This window comes from Callionymus lyra, chromosome 8 (assembly GCF_982586985.1).
Source record: "Callionymus lyra chromosome 8, fCalLyr1.hap1.1, whole genome shotgun sequence".
Lineage (NCBI taxonomy): Eukaryota > Metazoa > Chordata > Actinopteri > Syngnathiformes > Callionymidae > Callionymus > Callionymus lyra.
The window spans coordinates 15,296,688-15,312,727 of NC_141825.1; the positions used below are offsets into that span (position 1 = coordinate 15,296,688).

Below are 16,040 nucleotides of genomic sequence, written 5' to 3' on the forward strand. Positions count from 1 at the left end.
TCTACAATTAAGTGCATTAAAAACATTTCACCATAACTCTGAATCAGCAAGAGCTCTGGACTGGTTACAACAGGATTTTTTTGTATTTGCATCTATGTATGTTTGATTGTATGCCGACGATGGTGTTCTGTACATCAGAGTACAGAGTAGTGTGTCTCCTAGCTTTCAGAGACTTTGTGCCAATGTGTGTTGGGTTTTAAGCATTATTTATATGGAATGATGACTCTGAAACAGAAGTTTATATTTCTAGAGTTTGTGTTTTACTTATTTTCACTAGTCAAGAGTCACACACTAATGTTATTTCAGGGAAAATCTGTTTATTTTTTCTAAACCGGGTGTTGGGGAACCACTGTTATAGATAATGATTCGCTCACAGAAGTACCATTAAACTGATGATTTTTTATTCATAAATGATCACTGCATAAACACTGTCACACGTAACTGTTGTTTTTCATATATGTTCATATTTATTTATTTATCTATTTTTTCAGGGGGGGTTAAGTTTAAAGTTCTGTGTCTTTAGAATGGTAGATAGACCAGTATGGTAAAGGCTAATAAGAACGTGGAAGGGGAGAAAAATGCATGGTTTCTACACCAGATTTCATCAGGAAGTTCTAGAACTGGGGTCACCAACTTGGTTCCAGCGGGCACCAGGTAAAGCTCAGACAGCAAAAGAAGTTACACATGAGATGTGCCTTTTAAAAAATGTTTTTTATACAATTTCAAGATTTTTTTTTAATTTTGTGTTTCCTTTCTTGATGCCCCATTGGTAATTATTTGTGTATATTAGTGTATGAGAGAAATATAATTGATCCCCCACAATAGAAAAGTGCCCTTAAAAAGTGTATTGAAGTATCTTGCAGTTGGTGAAAACGTTGGTGACCCCTGGTCTACAACATACCACACATGATAATCGAGGTATTACTGTGAGCTAAATGTACCTCTCTGGACAAAACAACCAGAATAAAAAATGGGGGTAATGCATTAATGGGTTGCATTCTTTACATCTTCCAAGTTTACTTTCATAAGAAGTTGTAGTTCGTTGTTTAATTATTTTAGCCTGAAACGTGTTTTTGAATTTTGTCTGATTGAGTTTGACAACAAGTTCTAAACTTTACAAATTAGATGCTGTTTTTAGCTTTTGAAAGACTTCCTGGGGGAACAATGGTGAAATCAGGCCACAAAAATAAAAAAGAATGCAACGTTAAATCAGAAGAACACATGTTTCCTGTGTAAAAATCAATTTAGGCACGAGAGAATAGTTCATATAACTACATTTCATGGTTTATTTTCTTGTTTATGTCCGACAGAAAGATTTGATGATGTCATATTTCGGTATCATTTCAAGCTGTAATTTCATAATGCGAGATGATTGGAAGCATCAATCCAGATGTGTGGCTGGGTTTTATTGCAGAGAAAGTTATCAGCTCTGACTCTTCAACACACACCTGTAACCGTTTTGAGGCTAGAATTAAGCAACAGCATATGATCGTCTTCATACGTCCGTTAGGAAAACATATTCAAGCCCATCTTCTTATAAAAAGAACATGTGAGATCTGTGAATAGAATTGGAATGTGTGGCCTTTGGCTTCAAGTTGTGAGCAGACCAAATCTTTACCGTGCAGGAAATGTGCTTCTCATTTACGCGAGGGTTTTCCGACAAAAATATATAAACTGTCCTTTGACCTTCAGCCCTTGTTGTCTATTATGACCACAGGTGCGTGTTTCATAGTGGAAGTTGTCGTCAACGCACTCACTCCATCATCTTTTGTTCCGCTTTGAGCGCCTCACGCTTCACTCACTGAGGCGGGACGTGATGTTTGACTAATGCTGGCTGGTGTTGCTCAGGATAAATGCACAGCGATGATGATGAGCGTGACTTCTATGGCGGCTGGACAGGACTTTGCTTGTGATGGATTACTCTCTGCTTTTGTCCATCTGACCAACAGCTCAAGCCAAATATGGACATTACTTACTGTCCGCAAACCACTGCATAGCTCAGTGAGCTACACAACACGGCAAGTTCAGGCCAAAACACACATTCTCCCAGAAAATATAAGGTAACAGTGAAGATATCCAGGCGTATTGGTTTGGAGCAAACATCCATAGATACCAGTTTCACGTCAAAAATAAAGTGCATTTCTTTTTAAATGTATTTTCTTTGGAAAACTTTTTAAACTTTCAATCTATTCACAGAAATGAGGCTTTTACAGAATCATTTAAACCCGAGCGGAGGCTTTTTCCTTGAAGTAAGAGTGAGTTTACTTTTGGGTCACAGTGGGGATTCAACTTTATGGAGCGAGACTGAAGTTCATTTGTGTAGCTGCCGCGTAGCATGAGGGATGGAGACTTTGAAGTGAAGTCTGCAGTAGGGTTCAGAAGTTTTTAGGGGCAGCAATAATTTAGTCTTTCCCCAGTTGGCACCATGCAAACAGTCTTGGATGACATCAATCTAAACACATGCACACATCAGTGTCGACTAACATACACACCGCTCGGACAGTCGGACTGGAAGGGAGAATTATACGTGGAAAATGAGTCTAGACTGTGATCACCTTGTTTTCGGTGATGTTTACTTTTTAGGTCTGTTAATGTATGAGAAGAACATCATCAATTTGAAAGCAAGAATCTATCACTTTTAATATTAGTCATAATACTATTCCTTTTACAAGGACTATTATTATTAACATTGTTAATGTTCATGTATTATTACTATTACAGCTAATGCTAACCATAGATATCCAAATGCCAACAATATTTAAACATTTTAAACTAAGGTGAAAAAAATAAATACACAACAATACATTTTTTTTAACATTTCACAGTTATAGTTCTAATTCTAAGATATAAGCACTTTTTGAGAAATACATTCCAAACTAAAACCGGAGACAGAGCATACCTCTGCCAAGGAGGTAATTAAAAGAAATATAAAAATGTTAAAAATGAGAAAACCTTAAAAAGAAATATTTATACATATGGAAAGACAAAAACAAATATATATATATATATATATATATATATATATATATATAAAACATATTTAAAAAGTAAAGTTAATAAATAATTTAACTAATTGGGAAAAAAGTTAATTAACTTTCACACAATCTATGCTCACAAACATTGGTCATATATATATATATATATATATTTATGAAATGGGTATTTAAATATCCAACATATACAGAATATTTATTTATACAGTACACGTGAATACAACTGCATTACTATTCGCAGACCACTTTATAGAAATACAGCATGAAATCAATGGAAAATCTCCAGCGAATCAAAAATATTTTTTTCTCACGGCAAAAAAACAAGTTTCCTGACCAGAAATCCAAGTCGTCTAGTCCTAACTTGTGGTGTAGTGACACCACCAGGTGGTCAGCTCTGCGTTATCACAACTCTTTTAAGCTTCACTAACTGAAGCTAACAAACTCTAATACATTTTGAAGCATGAACGTTATAAAATAATTTTCGAGACCAATGTAGCATCCAATTTGATATGACTATTATGGTGTTATATACATGATATAAAAGTGATTGTATGCTGTGTTTAATAAAGTTTTTCTGGTTCTTAACAGAGCTGTGCGCAGGATCGTTGCAAATCCATACAAGTGAAGGATGAAGCCTTCAAAACCACCACTTCTAAGTGAGCTCACGTCTAACTAACCCTGACCTTTCATTAAAATCCACCCAAAACTCACAACACATGAACTAACTAACCAACAAAAGCTGGCTTAAGCATAACCTCCTTCAAGGAGTTAATGTCATTGTTAATATTCTGTTTTTTGTTGAGAGGAAATTCTCCTTGAACAAACTTGTGCTAGTCTCCAGCTGCCAAACTAATGCCAATTACATTAAACAATCCACATCTAAAATGGCTAAAACGGCTAAATTATGACTTAATATTTTTACATATATGTTTCTATGCAATAAATATAATTAATATTATTTCAGGATGTTTAAAACGCCTTTTATTGCAGAAAATGTTTAATATGTTTAATATTTGCAAATGACAGAGTAAATGATGATAACAAATTAAAAAAAAAGGAAAATATAAATCTTTTATTCATAACATTTAAACAAATGACTTTGGTAAAGTTTCAAAGTAGTGCTGGCACCACTCCTCGACCAGGAGTCAGGATGTCTAATGTTTGCCAGAGACGAGCGCGACAGTGTGTCATCACTTACCTCTGTGGCTGAGCTTGACCCTCGGGACACTTTGTTTGATGCCGGCTGTGACAGGAAGGATGGCCAACAACATCAACCCCACTAATGGCACCCCTGGATGGGACGCCGTCTTCATCCTCTTCTTCCCGTCGCTGCCATAATTGCTTCCAGACCTGCAGCGCGGCGCTTCACCGAGACCCTGATTACCGGCACCCTCTTTCCCCATGATGTGTGGAATGGTCCTCATCCGCTTTCCACTCTGTCCTGCAGCCCTGGAAAAAAGGGAGACCAGTGCAAAGAGTGAGCCAAGGGAGGAGCAAACCAGGAGAGCGTGCACTCTCGTCCAACTCCACGCAGCATGTGTACACACTCCTCTTTTCAGCCGTTTCACCATGGAGCCTCACAGGCATGTCCCCTCTCCTCACCTATCCTATATCAGCTGTTGCCCGTCCAGCCCGGATCCTTTTGTATCGCCTTTAAATCTGTTTGCTGAAAACAAAAGGTCAGCTCGACAAAGCCGGGGACCTTTTAAACCGAACCTCCGCCTTTTCACGAGGCTATCTAATGAATTCTTTACCTTAATTCTACTTTCCGAAGGGTTTGAGTATTGGCGGATGACCCCCCGTCAACCGTCCCTATTATGTCTTCTAAAAAATGAGACCCGTCCTGTGTGGGACCGAGCAAAGAGGCCCGGAGAGTACAAGTGAGATGTATGAGAAAGCTGTCATGGGAATGCTGGTCGGGCTTCTCCGTCACTAATGAGTGGCTTGAATCATGGTGTATACTAAATAAAAACCTCTAATACATCACAAATATTTTGAGGATTAGTTCTGTTAGTGGTTATTGTCTCCGAAGATTAAGACGAATCGTCACTTGTCGATGATGCAAGGAGACACAATCGTCCCTCTTATTAAGCCAGAATTGAGCGGGCCTGTGCACCATCCTCCCTCTTGGACTGCCTCACATATCACTCGCTGACACCTTAACCCCCAGAAACACCCCCTCAACCGGTCAACCACATATAAACAATGTCACCCTGAATGGGCGACGGAGCTAAACTGACAGAAACCTGAAATTTGTCAAAGATTAGATTGGGATTAGATAAAGATTATGGACTCAACTACAAAGAGTCGAGACTAAAAAGGCAGTTTTATGATGTTTTTTTTTGTAGGATCAAAATGATTGAATTGCAAATACATCATAAAAAGAGATGAGATTAGGATTGTAATCCTTGGTTACTTACGAGAGGCTTCCCACGAAGCGTAACACATTTCAAGTCTGTAACACTTTCAGTGACAACGTGTGAGATACTGAGGCTTTGTTTAGTCAGTCCGGTCCTCGACAACCACGAGAGAGAAGAATAAGTGAAGTTACTTTAATAAACAGTGTCAGAGTGTAAGTAGTCGTCTACTTTATCTTAAAGGTTCTGCATGGCCCACAGGGAAAATGTGATGCTTGCTAGGTAATAGGAGGTAATAAATCTTGACTGTTAAACTGAACACAACCAAAGCTGGTTAAAAACAACCCTCAACGTGTAATTACTTTACGATCATGGGGTTTAAGGGAAAACCTACAACAGGACTCAAGTGATGAAGCTATCTAGAAGACAAGAGTCAAACTGAAAGTAATAGTTCACCCAGAATTTTAATTTCACTCATTTTCTACTCACCCTCATGTCGACTAAGGGTTCATTCATTACAGGAGGGACATTTCATGTTGACGTGGGTGTTTTTTGGTGCTTTTTTTTTGGAGGAAGAAAAGTGAGCTTGAGTTGCAAACAACAAAAGGACATACATGTCTGCCGTTCATTCCAAAAAGAACCGGATTACTCTGAAAATAATCACAACTCTTAGTCGACATGAGAGTAGAAAATGAGTGAAATTTGATTTTTGGGTGAACTATTACTTCCAGCAATGTAAGTTTATGTGGCCCTAATTCCATTAGGTTGTTTTATGTGACTGATAAGAAGGTAGATATAATAGTTTGTTGCATATTCGTTGACTTTCCTGGTAATTAATCCCGAATAAGGATGGAAGAGAAAACAGTTAATTACATAAAAGCACTTAAACAGCTCATATCTCCCCCAAGGAATTTATTTTTGTAATCCACACCAGTGAGAAAATGCGTAGGTCTTGGCATCTTCTCGACTAGGCTACCAGTGATGTGCTAGTATCGGAGTTAATCTAGCAATCCTTGACAATTTCTAAATGAAAAATAACATCACATAAGAGTTTATTTAGTTCAATTTAATTCAATCGATAATAGTAAGTTTGTTTGGAAACAATATGTTTTGTTGTATTTTGTGCAATATATTTTGCAATTTCTCAACAGCTTGTTTCAATGAGAAGCAGTGGCTATAAGTCATACAAGTGAATGATGAAACCTTCAAACTGTTACCTTATCCAGATGGAAGTATAGAGGACACTTGCAAAATTCACGCCTTTCACACAACCATTTTCAACTTGAAAACGTAATTGACGTCAATCTATTTGATTTATCTTACTTATAGAAATTTAAACATGACGATCACATTATTTCCAAGCAAGGGTAGGGATTGTAAAATATCAATCTTGTTTTTGTTGGGATTGTTGAAAGGTTTGAATCCACATATCTACAACAATTTGATAAACAAGGTGTCTTGGGCAGTTAATCTCCTCTCATATCTCTCTCCAAAACCAAGAAAAGAGCAGGAATTTAACTTCTCTTCAACTCCACATAGTGGTGAGGCATCGTTTTACTCAAAGGGGAACTCAGGGTTACGACTCTTGCTCAAGGTCATAGATTAAGAGGTTGAGGTCGCGGCGCAGCCTCTTAATCCACGAGGCCTGAGAAGGGTCATGTAGCCCTGCATCTGGGACCATTTTGGCGTCACAGAAAAAAACGTTTGATACAACACATTCAATTCTGAGACTTATATCTGACACGAGGCTTGAGACTCCACTACTTAAAAAGCCCACGCCATAAACAAAAAGTCACTTATATAGACATAAGTAATTATTAACTGCGTGAAGTTTTCTAATCAGTTGTTTGCAATTGAAGGGTAATCAGAAAAACAAGGGCAGAGGCCCGATGCTCCAGCAGCACAGGAGTGGAGTTGATAAAAGCCTGATAAAAAAGACTTGTGTTTATGTAAGATGACAAATTGAGCCAACTTTAACACTTTCTGGGTTTCAAAGAGAGATACAGAGCAGTCTGGGACGCATCAATGATACGCAAAGAGCGTGAAAATGGATTTCAACTTTGATGTGGTTCTTCACTTTTGGTACCAATTGAATTTTCTCTTTAAGCGCCTGACCGTTTAAGTATTTCTTTTATTGGGTATTTGTTGTTTGTAAAGCGCTTTGTGACCCTGGTCTTGAAAAGCGCTCTATAAATACTATTTACTTACTTACTTACTTACTTATATTGAAAAGATGAGAAACAACTATACTGTACATCCACTTGAAATGTATAAATTAATAGTATCTTTTTATTTCTCTATGTATTTATATTAATATTATTTTATTTAGAATAATAAATGCAACATTCTCAAGGAAATTGGAGGAAGAGAGTAAATCAATACTGGTAAAAAAAAAAAAAAAGTTACGTTTTTATCTTTTTAAATCATGAATTTTATAAATAATTCATTAACTTGATGAGCTCTATATTTTGGAAAGTGCATTATGGGACATATTCATTACAGTACATTTGATGAGACATTCTTGAGTTCTTGTTTAGACTGACAAACTTCCCAAAAAACTGCTCAAACTAGAGATAACATTTGAGGTATTATGTCATTGGTCATTCATAACTGGGTCATATTATAGGATAAAACTTGAGTTGATTCAGTTTGAATACATGTTCGATAAAAAAAGGTGAGGTTTAAAACGAAGAGAATAACTTAATATAAGTTGCATTGTTTGTTTTTCTTTTTGCAAAATAATACATGATTTGAAAAATATCCATTTGCTCAGGTAAACCATTAATATTAGTTTAAACTCATTCATCGTATGTTTGTGATTTTGTTGCCGATCCCGACACGAGCGTTCATTCTGCTCGTCAGACGTCGGAGTGTGAACAGCGGAGAGGAAAAGTTACAGAGATGTGAGGAAGAGGAGAAACAGGCCGGCCTGTGCCAGCCGTGTTAAACAAACATTCCTGTTTCCTGACCGTCGACGCTCAGAGTCCCTGTTGTCTTTGGCAGCCCGGCCGGCACGCGGTGCTGCAGGGGTGATGGGAAACAATACTGACGATGACGGTGACAGATTTAAAACCCGTGACTGGTACAGTTGTTGATGGCGTCTCCTCCCGATGTGTTAAAGACGTCAAGACGTGTCATTAACTTGTCATCTTCTCGTTGAACCCGAGGATACACGTACATGTCTTCTCGCTCAATCGGAAAACCAAGTTCAAGAAGAGCATGGACATTTGGAATTCTCCACTGGAGACTTTTCTCTGCTTGTAAACATTGTCAAAGTGCAGAGGATGGTGTAGCTGCCGAGGTACTCTCACACTGACACCTCTAATGAGACGTTTAGCGACACCCGGGGTGCCCTGTGGGGTCCGCCGTTATCCCTACCTCCATCTTTACTGGACAGGGTGCATTAGTTGGCCGATTTGTCATGATATCCCGACCACCGCCGTTGACCGGGCGAAGCAACATGGATAATTGTTTTTGGCTCTGCAGACAAAATTTGTTTTTCTTGGCAACATTCTTTCTTTTTACTCCCCACTTTCCATTTCAGTTCCCCAGTGAGTCCATGAAGTTCTTGTCTCAAGGGGAAATTATGATTGAAACAACGGAGCTCGCTTTAATGCAATAACGTCTTTGAGTAACAATATATATCCATGTAAACATCAGGCTATAATGCCAGGCTTCTTAGATCATAATGCAGCGTGTGTGGACGAGTCCATCACTGACACTTCAACTAAAGACTTTCATAATCCAGTCATGTTCATTTCTGAAGAGAACGTCAGTAACAGGTCCAGATTTGTAGTTATACCAAAGAACTGTCACCCGTTGATTAGCCAGACTTGAAGAAGTTTCGTATTGACTGTTAAATGCAGTGTTTGGCAACAACATCTAAACAAGCTGAACAAACAAGATATTAGACTGTCAATCAGAACTTAGAAGTTTTAAGAGACGGAACTAATGCAACGATGACTTCACTACTGATCTAATATTGAGCAAAACATCAACAAAAAATAGATAAATAATGTAAATAACATGTACATTTTTGGCTTTGAATAAATTATTTTGTCTTTATTTGATATTTCAAGAGTTTTGACATAAAACATTTGTATAACTCAGTGCAGTTGGTTGGGTGTAGTTTTAGGAAATATCTTCTCTCCAAATGTCCAAACCTTTATTTTTCGCTGTCTTTGTCTCTAAATGACTTCAGTGGAAATGAGAAATGTGTCTTCAATTTACCCCTTTCTGATCTTGTCTTTGAAATCACTCCCAATAAAAACAAGTTATTAAGGCTCAGCGTCTGAGTTCATGTTACTGCTGCCATTTCGTGCTATTTTGATTGTGAACAGCAGAGCTAACATTAATGTGAATTTATTTTTTATTTTTTAGAAAATAAATGGTTCGAATTAGAAGATGACATTTTTGAGGTGTTACGAGGTGAATATTCTGAATTTTTAAGGATTTATAGGATTTGTCTTTTGTTTGTATGGATTCTAATTGCTGCTGCTCACACACCTAGTTCTGATAATAACTACTAAACGATGGATTGAAATCAATAATCGACTCATTTCTTGTTTTATCAACGAATATGAACTTTATGTCATTGTTCGGCTCATTTTCGGCGAATTACTGCCTCAATTAAATGTTGTACTTTGAATGTTTTGTTCTCTAAAAATTGACGGTTTAGAAACATATAAGGTTGCTATCACTATATCACTAGTTTACTTTTTTGGTTTATTTTTCAAGATCATACTTGAGTAAACAACATGCTGGGAAAACCTGCTGATATATATTTCACACCGTAGTGTCAAAAGACCATGTAGAAATATTCAGCATGACAGACTGTCTCAGCAAAACTAGTAAATGTGAAGCATGTGATTTCTGGCAATTCTAGATTTAAGATTAAAGATTCTTGCACATTACACACTGAGAACGGTACGTCTACTTTAAGTAAACAACGTTTCCTGAATACTTACTGAGGCCGTCAAATATATGGTGTACACCATGATTAAAAGAAAGCCTTTGACTTTGCTAAACCTTCATTAATTAAGCTTAAATAACCAATTTTTCCAAGACTCCTTTTCCCCATTGGCTGCCCTGGATGTAATCCAATCCTCCACCTTCATTAAAAATCTACATTTCCTTGCAGCTCTAATGAAGGCTATAAATCAAAATTTGCAGGCTTTCTAATCACAAAACGTGCCTTAATCACGCTCATATTAATCACCTTGCAATTTAATTTTTCTGAGAAAGTGCTAGTATTAAAGTAAAAACATCACTCCGGAGGAAAACATTAAATCATGAATTGGAACGCCTAGAAGGACATTCCACTGAAATTCCTTCCACGTTATACATGAAGAGGTTGATAAAATTCCAGACCCTTTTTTTTGTCTGTTTGCCTGCTGTTATCTGACAAAACTGGTAAGCAGATACTTCTCGGATGTGTTTTCTCCGCAACCAAATCCACAAAACTGAATAATAGTCTTAGGTTACCTTTTGTTTAAGACCTGATTTGAGTAAAATGTTGCGGTTTATTGTGTGTCTGGTGGTTTGAATCAGATCTGCTGTTACTGGCGGTGACCTCTTGATCGTGGTTGTAAACCTAGATTAATATGAGCAGAAAGCGCTGCCTATGTAACCGAGACAACGTCATTCCCATAAACATGCCCCGGGCTTTGTTGTACCAACAACAAGATGGGTCGCGCCACTCATCAGAGGGCGAGTCTTGATCCGGCCCCGGTGCTCCTGAATCTGCATTAGTGTGTATCTGCATGTATGAGCGTATGTGTGTAACTTAATATGAGCCCGAGGCTGGCAGATGGGAGCAATAGTCCATGAAAGCAGTGAGTGACATCTCTAAGTGCTCTCTCTTTCCAATCACCCGAGGACATGAGGGTGCACCCATCTTCGCTATGCAACAACTCCTCTTGAGAGTATTGTTGTCTAAGAAGACTTGGAACGCATCAACTGTCAGCTTGAACTGATGGATTATCACCATACTTTAGACTCACTTAAAACACTTTTACTAGCTTACAAATCCTAACAAACTCAAGTCTTTTTTTCACCTGGTAGACTTCATATATCAATTTAAAGAATCAAAGTATACTTATTTAGTTAAAATTATTGAAACTCCAGTGAGTTGTAAAACACTGTATCAAGATCAAATTTACCTCAGTATCAATACTATTCAAGGTTGTTTTTAATAACAATTAGCCATGGCTAGCAGCCATTAGCTCGCTGACTCAAACATGTGTTCTCGTATAAAAGTTGCAGACTGAATGGATCTACATCCAAGAAATCGGAGCCAGATCTACCACTTAGGTTGGGAAAAAACAACACAAATAGGATCCAAAGTCTCCTGAAAGATTGAAAATAAACAAAGCTGTAGCTAGTATGACTCTGTTTAACAGTGTAAGAATGTGTTCTAGCTTATTTAATATTTTCGAAAATGTGATTGACTTTTTTGTTAATGTTTAGTATGCTATTGTATTTTCTGATTAGTGGTTTAGCTTTATGAAGGTACTTTTAAGTACTTTAATAGTATATATTTGATCCCTGTGGTATTGAAAATGGTATCAAGTATGTTATATCTTTCTGAAGATAAATATAGAGTTTGTCTGTTTGTTTTTGTTGGCTGGATCTCACCAAGATAGGAAGTATGACCCTCCGATTCAATAATCTTTTCTTCCCATAATCCAAGATGACAAGTCTATGCTTGGCCCATTGTGATGAAACATATTCTCAAGACCGTTAGGAATCTGCCTGAGAAGGCTTTCTACAGTAGACAGACTCTTCTAAACAGAACTAAATCTTATTAAACACAGAGCTAGTTCAAGCAATGCCACAGAGAATGTGTTCCGTAATCAAAGCTAATTTGTTATTCAAGCTCACCAAATTCTACCGCACGCCATCCCTTCGCCCCTTTTCACTAGCTTTTCCGATCAATTATTTTGTTCTCGCTCACCAGGATACCAATGTACATCCAGAACCTAGTAAAACTTTAAGTACTCCCTGGCTGTCCTCTGCACTCAGTATCAACCAATCAGCTGGCTTCTACATCGCCGAATCATCATGGCCACTTTATGGTTTGTAGTTTTGGTGTAGTAAATGTTTTTTAGTAAGTTGTTTTTAATGGTATCTCACCCCCTCATGGGCACCAATACAACCATAATGAGTATTAAAAAAGTATGATACCTCCAATAGTCAAGGTTTTGGGTCAAAATAAATGGCAATGTAATAAAAAGAGGATGAAAATAAAGGGTGGAAATTAAATTTGGATTCAAACACTTTTTTTGGCTTTAATGAAGAACGGCTAGAAGAGTAAGGCTGGAGTTGCAACATAATATATAGGTTTACTATCAAACTAAAATATACTATATTATCTATGTTGACACAATTATCAAACTGATGTTTGGGAACAAAGCTAATTTCTTAAAAATATAATCTAAGACAATAAAAAGATGTACGCTATAGAAATGCCTTGTAAGAAACCCAGTACAATAAGTCTTACTGATAAAAAAGATTGATACACAAAATAGCAATTAGAGAGATATTTCAGATAAAGAACATCAACTATGGCTTTTGCTTCACTCTCATAACAAGTTAAGTCATAAACTTTCAACGTGGCCATCATTCAGATCAAGATAATACCAGATGTACATTAAATCTCTCCGGCTTCAGAGAGAAAACTGGCTTGTTAATCTTCAGGTATATTAATATGTCATAGCATGCGTCGCTCTACCAAGCTCAGTGAAGACAAGCTGGCTACATAAGGGTCGCCTGCTGTGTCGTGTGGCCAAATGGCACTTTCAGAAACCGAATATCCCCGTTTCTGTTTTTTCAGCTACGATCTTCGCCAAACTAAAGCTTGTGCATCAGCCGCATCAATCTGCCATATTGTGCAGGAATGGTCAGGGAGGCCATTAAAAACACAGACAAAAACGAATGGTCTGTTTTTGGGGGCGAAATTGGATCAGCAGGCAGAGACTTGAACAAAAGCAGAGAAGATCAATCACACAGGAGGGGAGGGCGGTATGACTTTAAAATAATTGCTAGGTCAGAATATATCACTTGACAAACTGTAGGTGTCCAGGACCTCTTATGATTTATACATATATTAGAACGATCTATCATAATAACAGGGTTCTTTATCCAAACAATGACATGTTTGTTCATGCAAAAGTGGTTTGGTAGATTTTTGTTGGTTGGATCAAGGAATGGAACATTGATGTGATCCATATGCTGAGTTTGTTGGCAAGAAGTAAAAAACACAAAGAATAAAAACCTTATTTTCATGATAAATATGTGTTGATTTTTCAAACTATGTGGACGAAGTCTTTGGAAAAAACACCTTCTCTATTCAATAAGTCTCCGTTCTGACCCATGATACCCACCTAAACCACTCAAGCTGGCCGGTCAAAATGTGGACAAACAACTTCGCTGAAGGTAAACCAAAAATGTTGGCATCCTTGGCAACGTTAGTAGCTTTTCATGGCATGTATTGTCATGTTGTTATCACTGGACACTACAGTACACACAGTAAAAATGGCCACAATGGGGAACCCCAAACTTTGGAACACTCTACCCATTCACCTGCGACAGTTGGACTCTTTGGACATTTTCAAATCACAACTTAAATCACACCTCTTCAAACTGGCTTATTCTTTGTAATACTTTATATGTATTTTACTGTATATTTACTGTGTATTTTTAATGTTTTTATTGTGCTGCTTTTATCCTCTGTAAGGTGTTCCTTGGGTGTCTTTAAAGGCGCCATTAAATAAAATGAATTATTATTATTATTATTATTATTATTATTATATCATCTAATTGAGATTTTGTTTGATTTACTTTCATTTTAGGATTTTACTTTGTGAATCTACTATAAACGCTTCTGGGAGAACTCAAGTGTCTTCTTAATAGTTCAATATACAATAAATACATAAATAAAAGATGGAAAAAAGAGCTAAAAAAAGAGCCAAGAAATGTATCCACCATGCCATCGGTATATCCAAACAATAACGTGGTCATATAAAGGTAACAATAAGCTTTTGGAATTATCACCAATAATTCTAGTCTATAAATCCTGGTAATTCAGAAAAAATATGTTGGTATATAAACAACGTTGTGTCGTAAAGAAAGAACCGAATTGACCAACTCTTCTCAAAAACAAACCTTGACATAAATAGTTTAGACAACTTCCTTCAGCAAAAGAAAACCTCAGCTTAACGGATGATCTTACCTGAGCTGGAGCTTCTGTCACTGGCACCTCATGTCTCTGGCTCTGGTTGGACGGAACTCAAATCCTTGTTCACCAGCAGCCAGAACAATCCGAGAATGTTTCGTTTCGAGCGCTTCTTCCCCAAAACTTCCACTCCCCTTAAGTAGCTGCGCGCACTCTGGCGCTACTGAACTGTCTGTGCGTGCGCGCAAGGGCGTGTGCGTGCGCGTCACTGGACCGCGGAAAAAAAGTCTGACTTTTCTCAAAATAACTGTATAATTGATGTTTATCCTTGTTTTGTTTTTCACTAGCAGGGACAGACCATAATAATATGACCAAGTGTAACAGTTTTCATGTGGTCTTTTATATCACGTGATCTGCCCTTTATTTATGGTAGTTTTCCTTTGAAAATACATTCATCCTGAGATTCATGTTCTGTGTTTTTATCATGTTGTTATTGTTTATTATATTTAACTTCTCAGTGTCGAATTTTATGTACATTCTTAATAAGATTGTAATCTTTTTCTTTTACATTCCTGGTACGTGATATTCCTCTTATCAGTTTATCTTATCAGAGAGTCCATTTTTTTTTCTCCTACGATTACAAAGCGTAAATAACTCAAGGAAGAATGTGGAATTTGATAACCAAATGTGTTTTTGCTTGTTCATAAATGCTATAGTAAAAAAAAAAAAATGAAAGAATAGACATAAACAAAATAAACTTGACTCTGGACTACTTTCTCAATTAAGAAAAAAACATGGTGTTTCTCAATCTTCCAAAACACGATTTATAAACATCTATTAAGTCTATAATGTCAACTTGTCATGAGCTATTTAAAGCTAATAGGACTATTAGTTTATGTCAAACACAATAGTATATCATTATTGTATTCTATTATTCAAGACAGAATTAATATACTTTCTAAAGTGTTCTTCTACCATGAAATAATCCATCTAAATTTAAGATGTTTTTGTAACACTTAAGTCCATTTAAGACCAGCAAGCCGCTGAATGTGATAAATAACCAGCAGCTAAATAAGATGTTTCACAGCCAGAAAAGTGTCTGTAAGTGATTTACTTACATTGAATGAAAACACAGCGTGAAGCTACTTCGTGCAAACATTTATTTAAAATTCCTCCAGTGCGGCTTTTCTGTTGATTTTGGAACCGTTTTTTTTTTTCCTCATTATAGAAATATTTCTCTTGATTTGTTTCAGCACGGACGAGACTTGTGACGTCTCTCTGGTTCCACAGAAGGATCCAAGTGGCTCAAGTCCAGGCCACATGTCGTCCAGACAGGTGGGTGCAGTTTAATTCCACGTTTGAATTGTCTTTGTAAATATTTATTTGGCTCCGTGCTATATTTACATACAGACACAAGTGAGTTCAATTCGGCTTGGTTAGAGTTTGGCAAAAACTTCTGTGGAAAGTCAATAATCACAGAGATCCCTGTGCGGTCAGCTGAATGTTTGGACTATA

General features: G+C 37.1%; 1 protein-coding gene across 2 annotated transcripts in view; it reads right to left on the reverse strand.

Moving 5' to 3' along the window:
- Window positions 1-14,712, reverse strand: part of sema3d (sema domain, immunoglobulin domain (Ig), short basic domain, secreted, (semaphorin) 3D) — a 43,389-nt gene extending 28,677 nt beyond the window's left edge. For both annotated transcript variants that reach the window (XM_087798225.1, XM_087798224.1), the window contains exons 1-2: window positions 14,583-14,712; window positions 4,192-4,442 (exon numbers count right to left, since the gene is read on the reverse strand). In XM_087798225.1, the coding sequence (XP_087654351.1) occupies window positions 4,192-4,417 (226 nt within the window). In that variant the 5' untranslated portion in view covers window positions 4,418-4,442; window positions 14,583-14,712. The remainder of the gene's footprint in view (window positions 1-4,191; window positions 4,443-14,582) is intronic.
- Window positions 14,713-16,040: the final 1,328 nt, after the last annotated feature.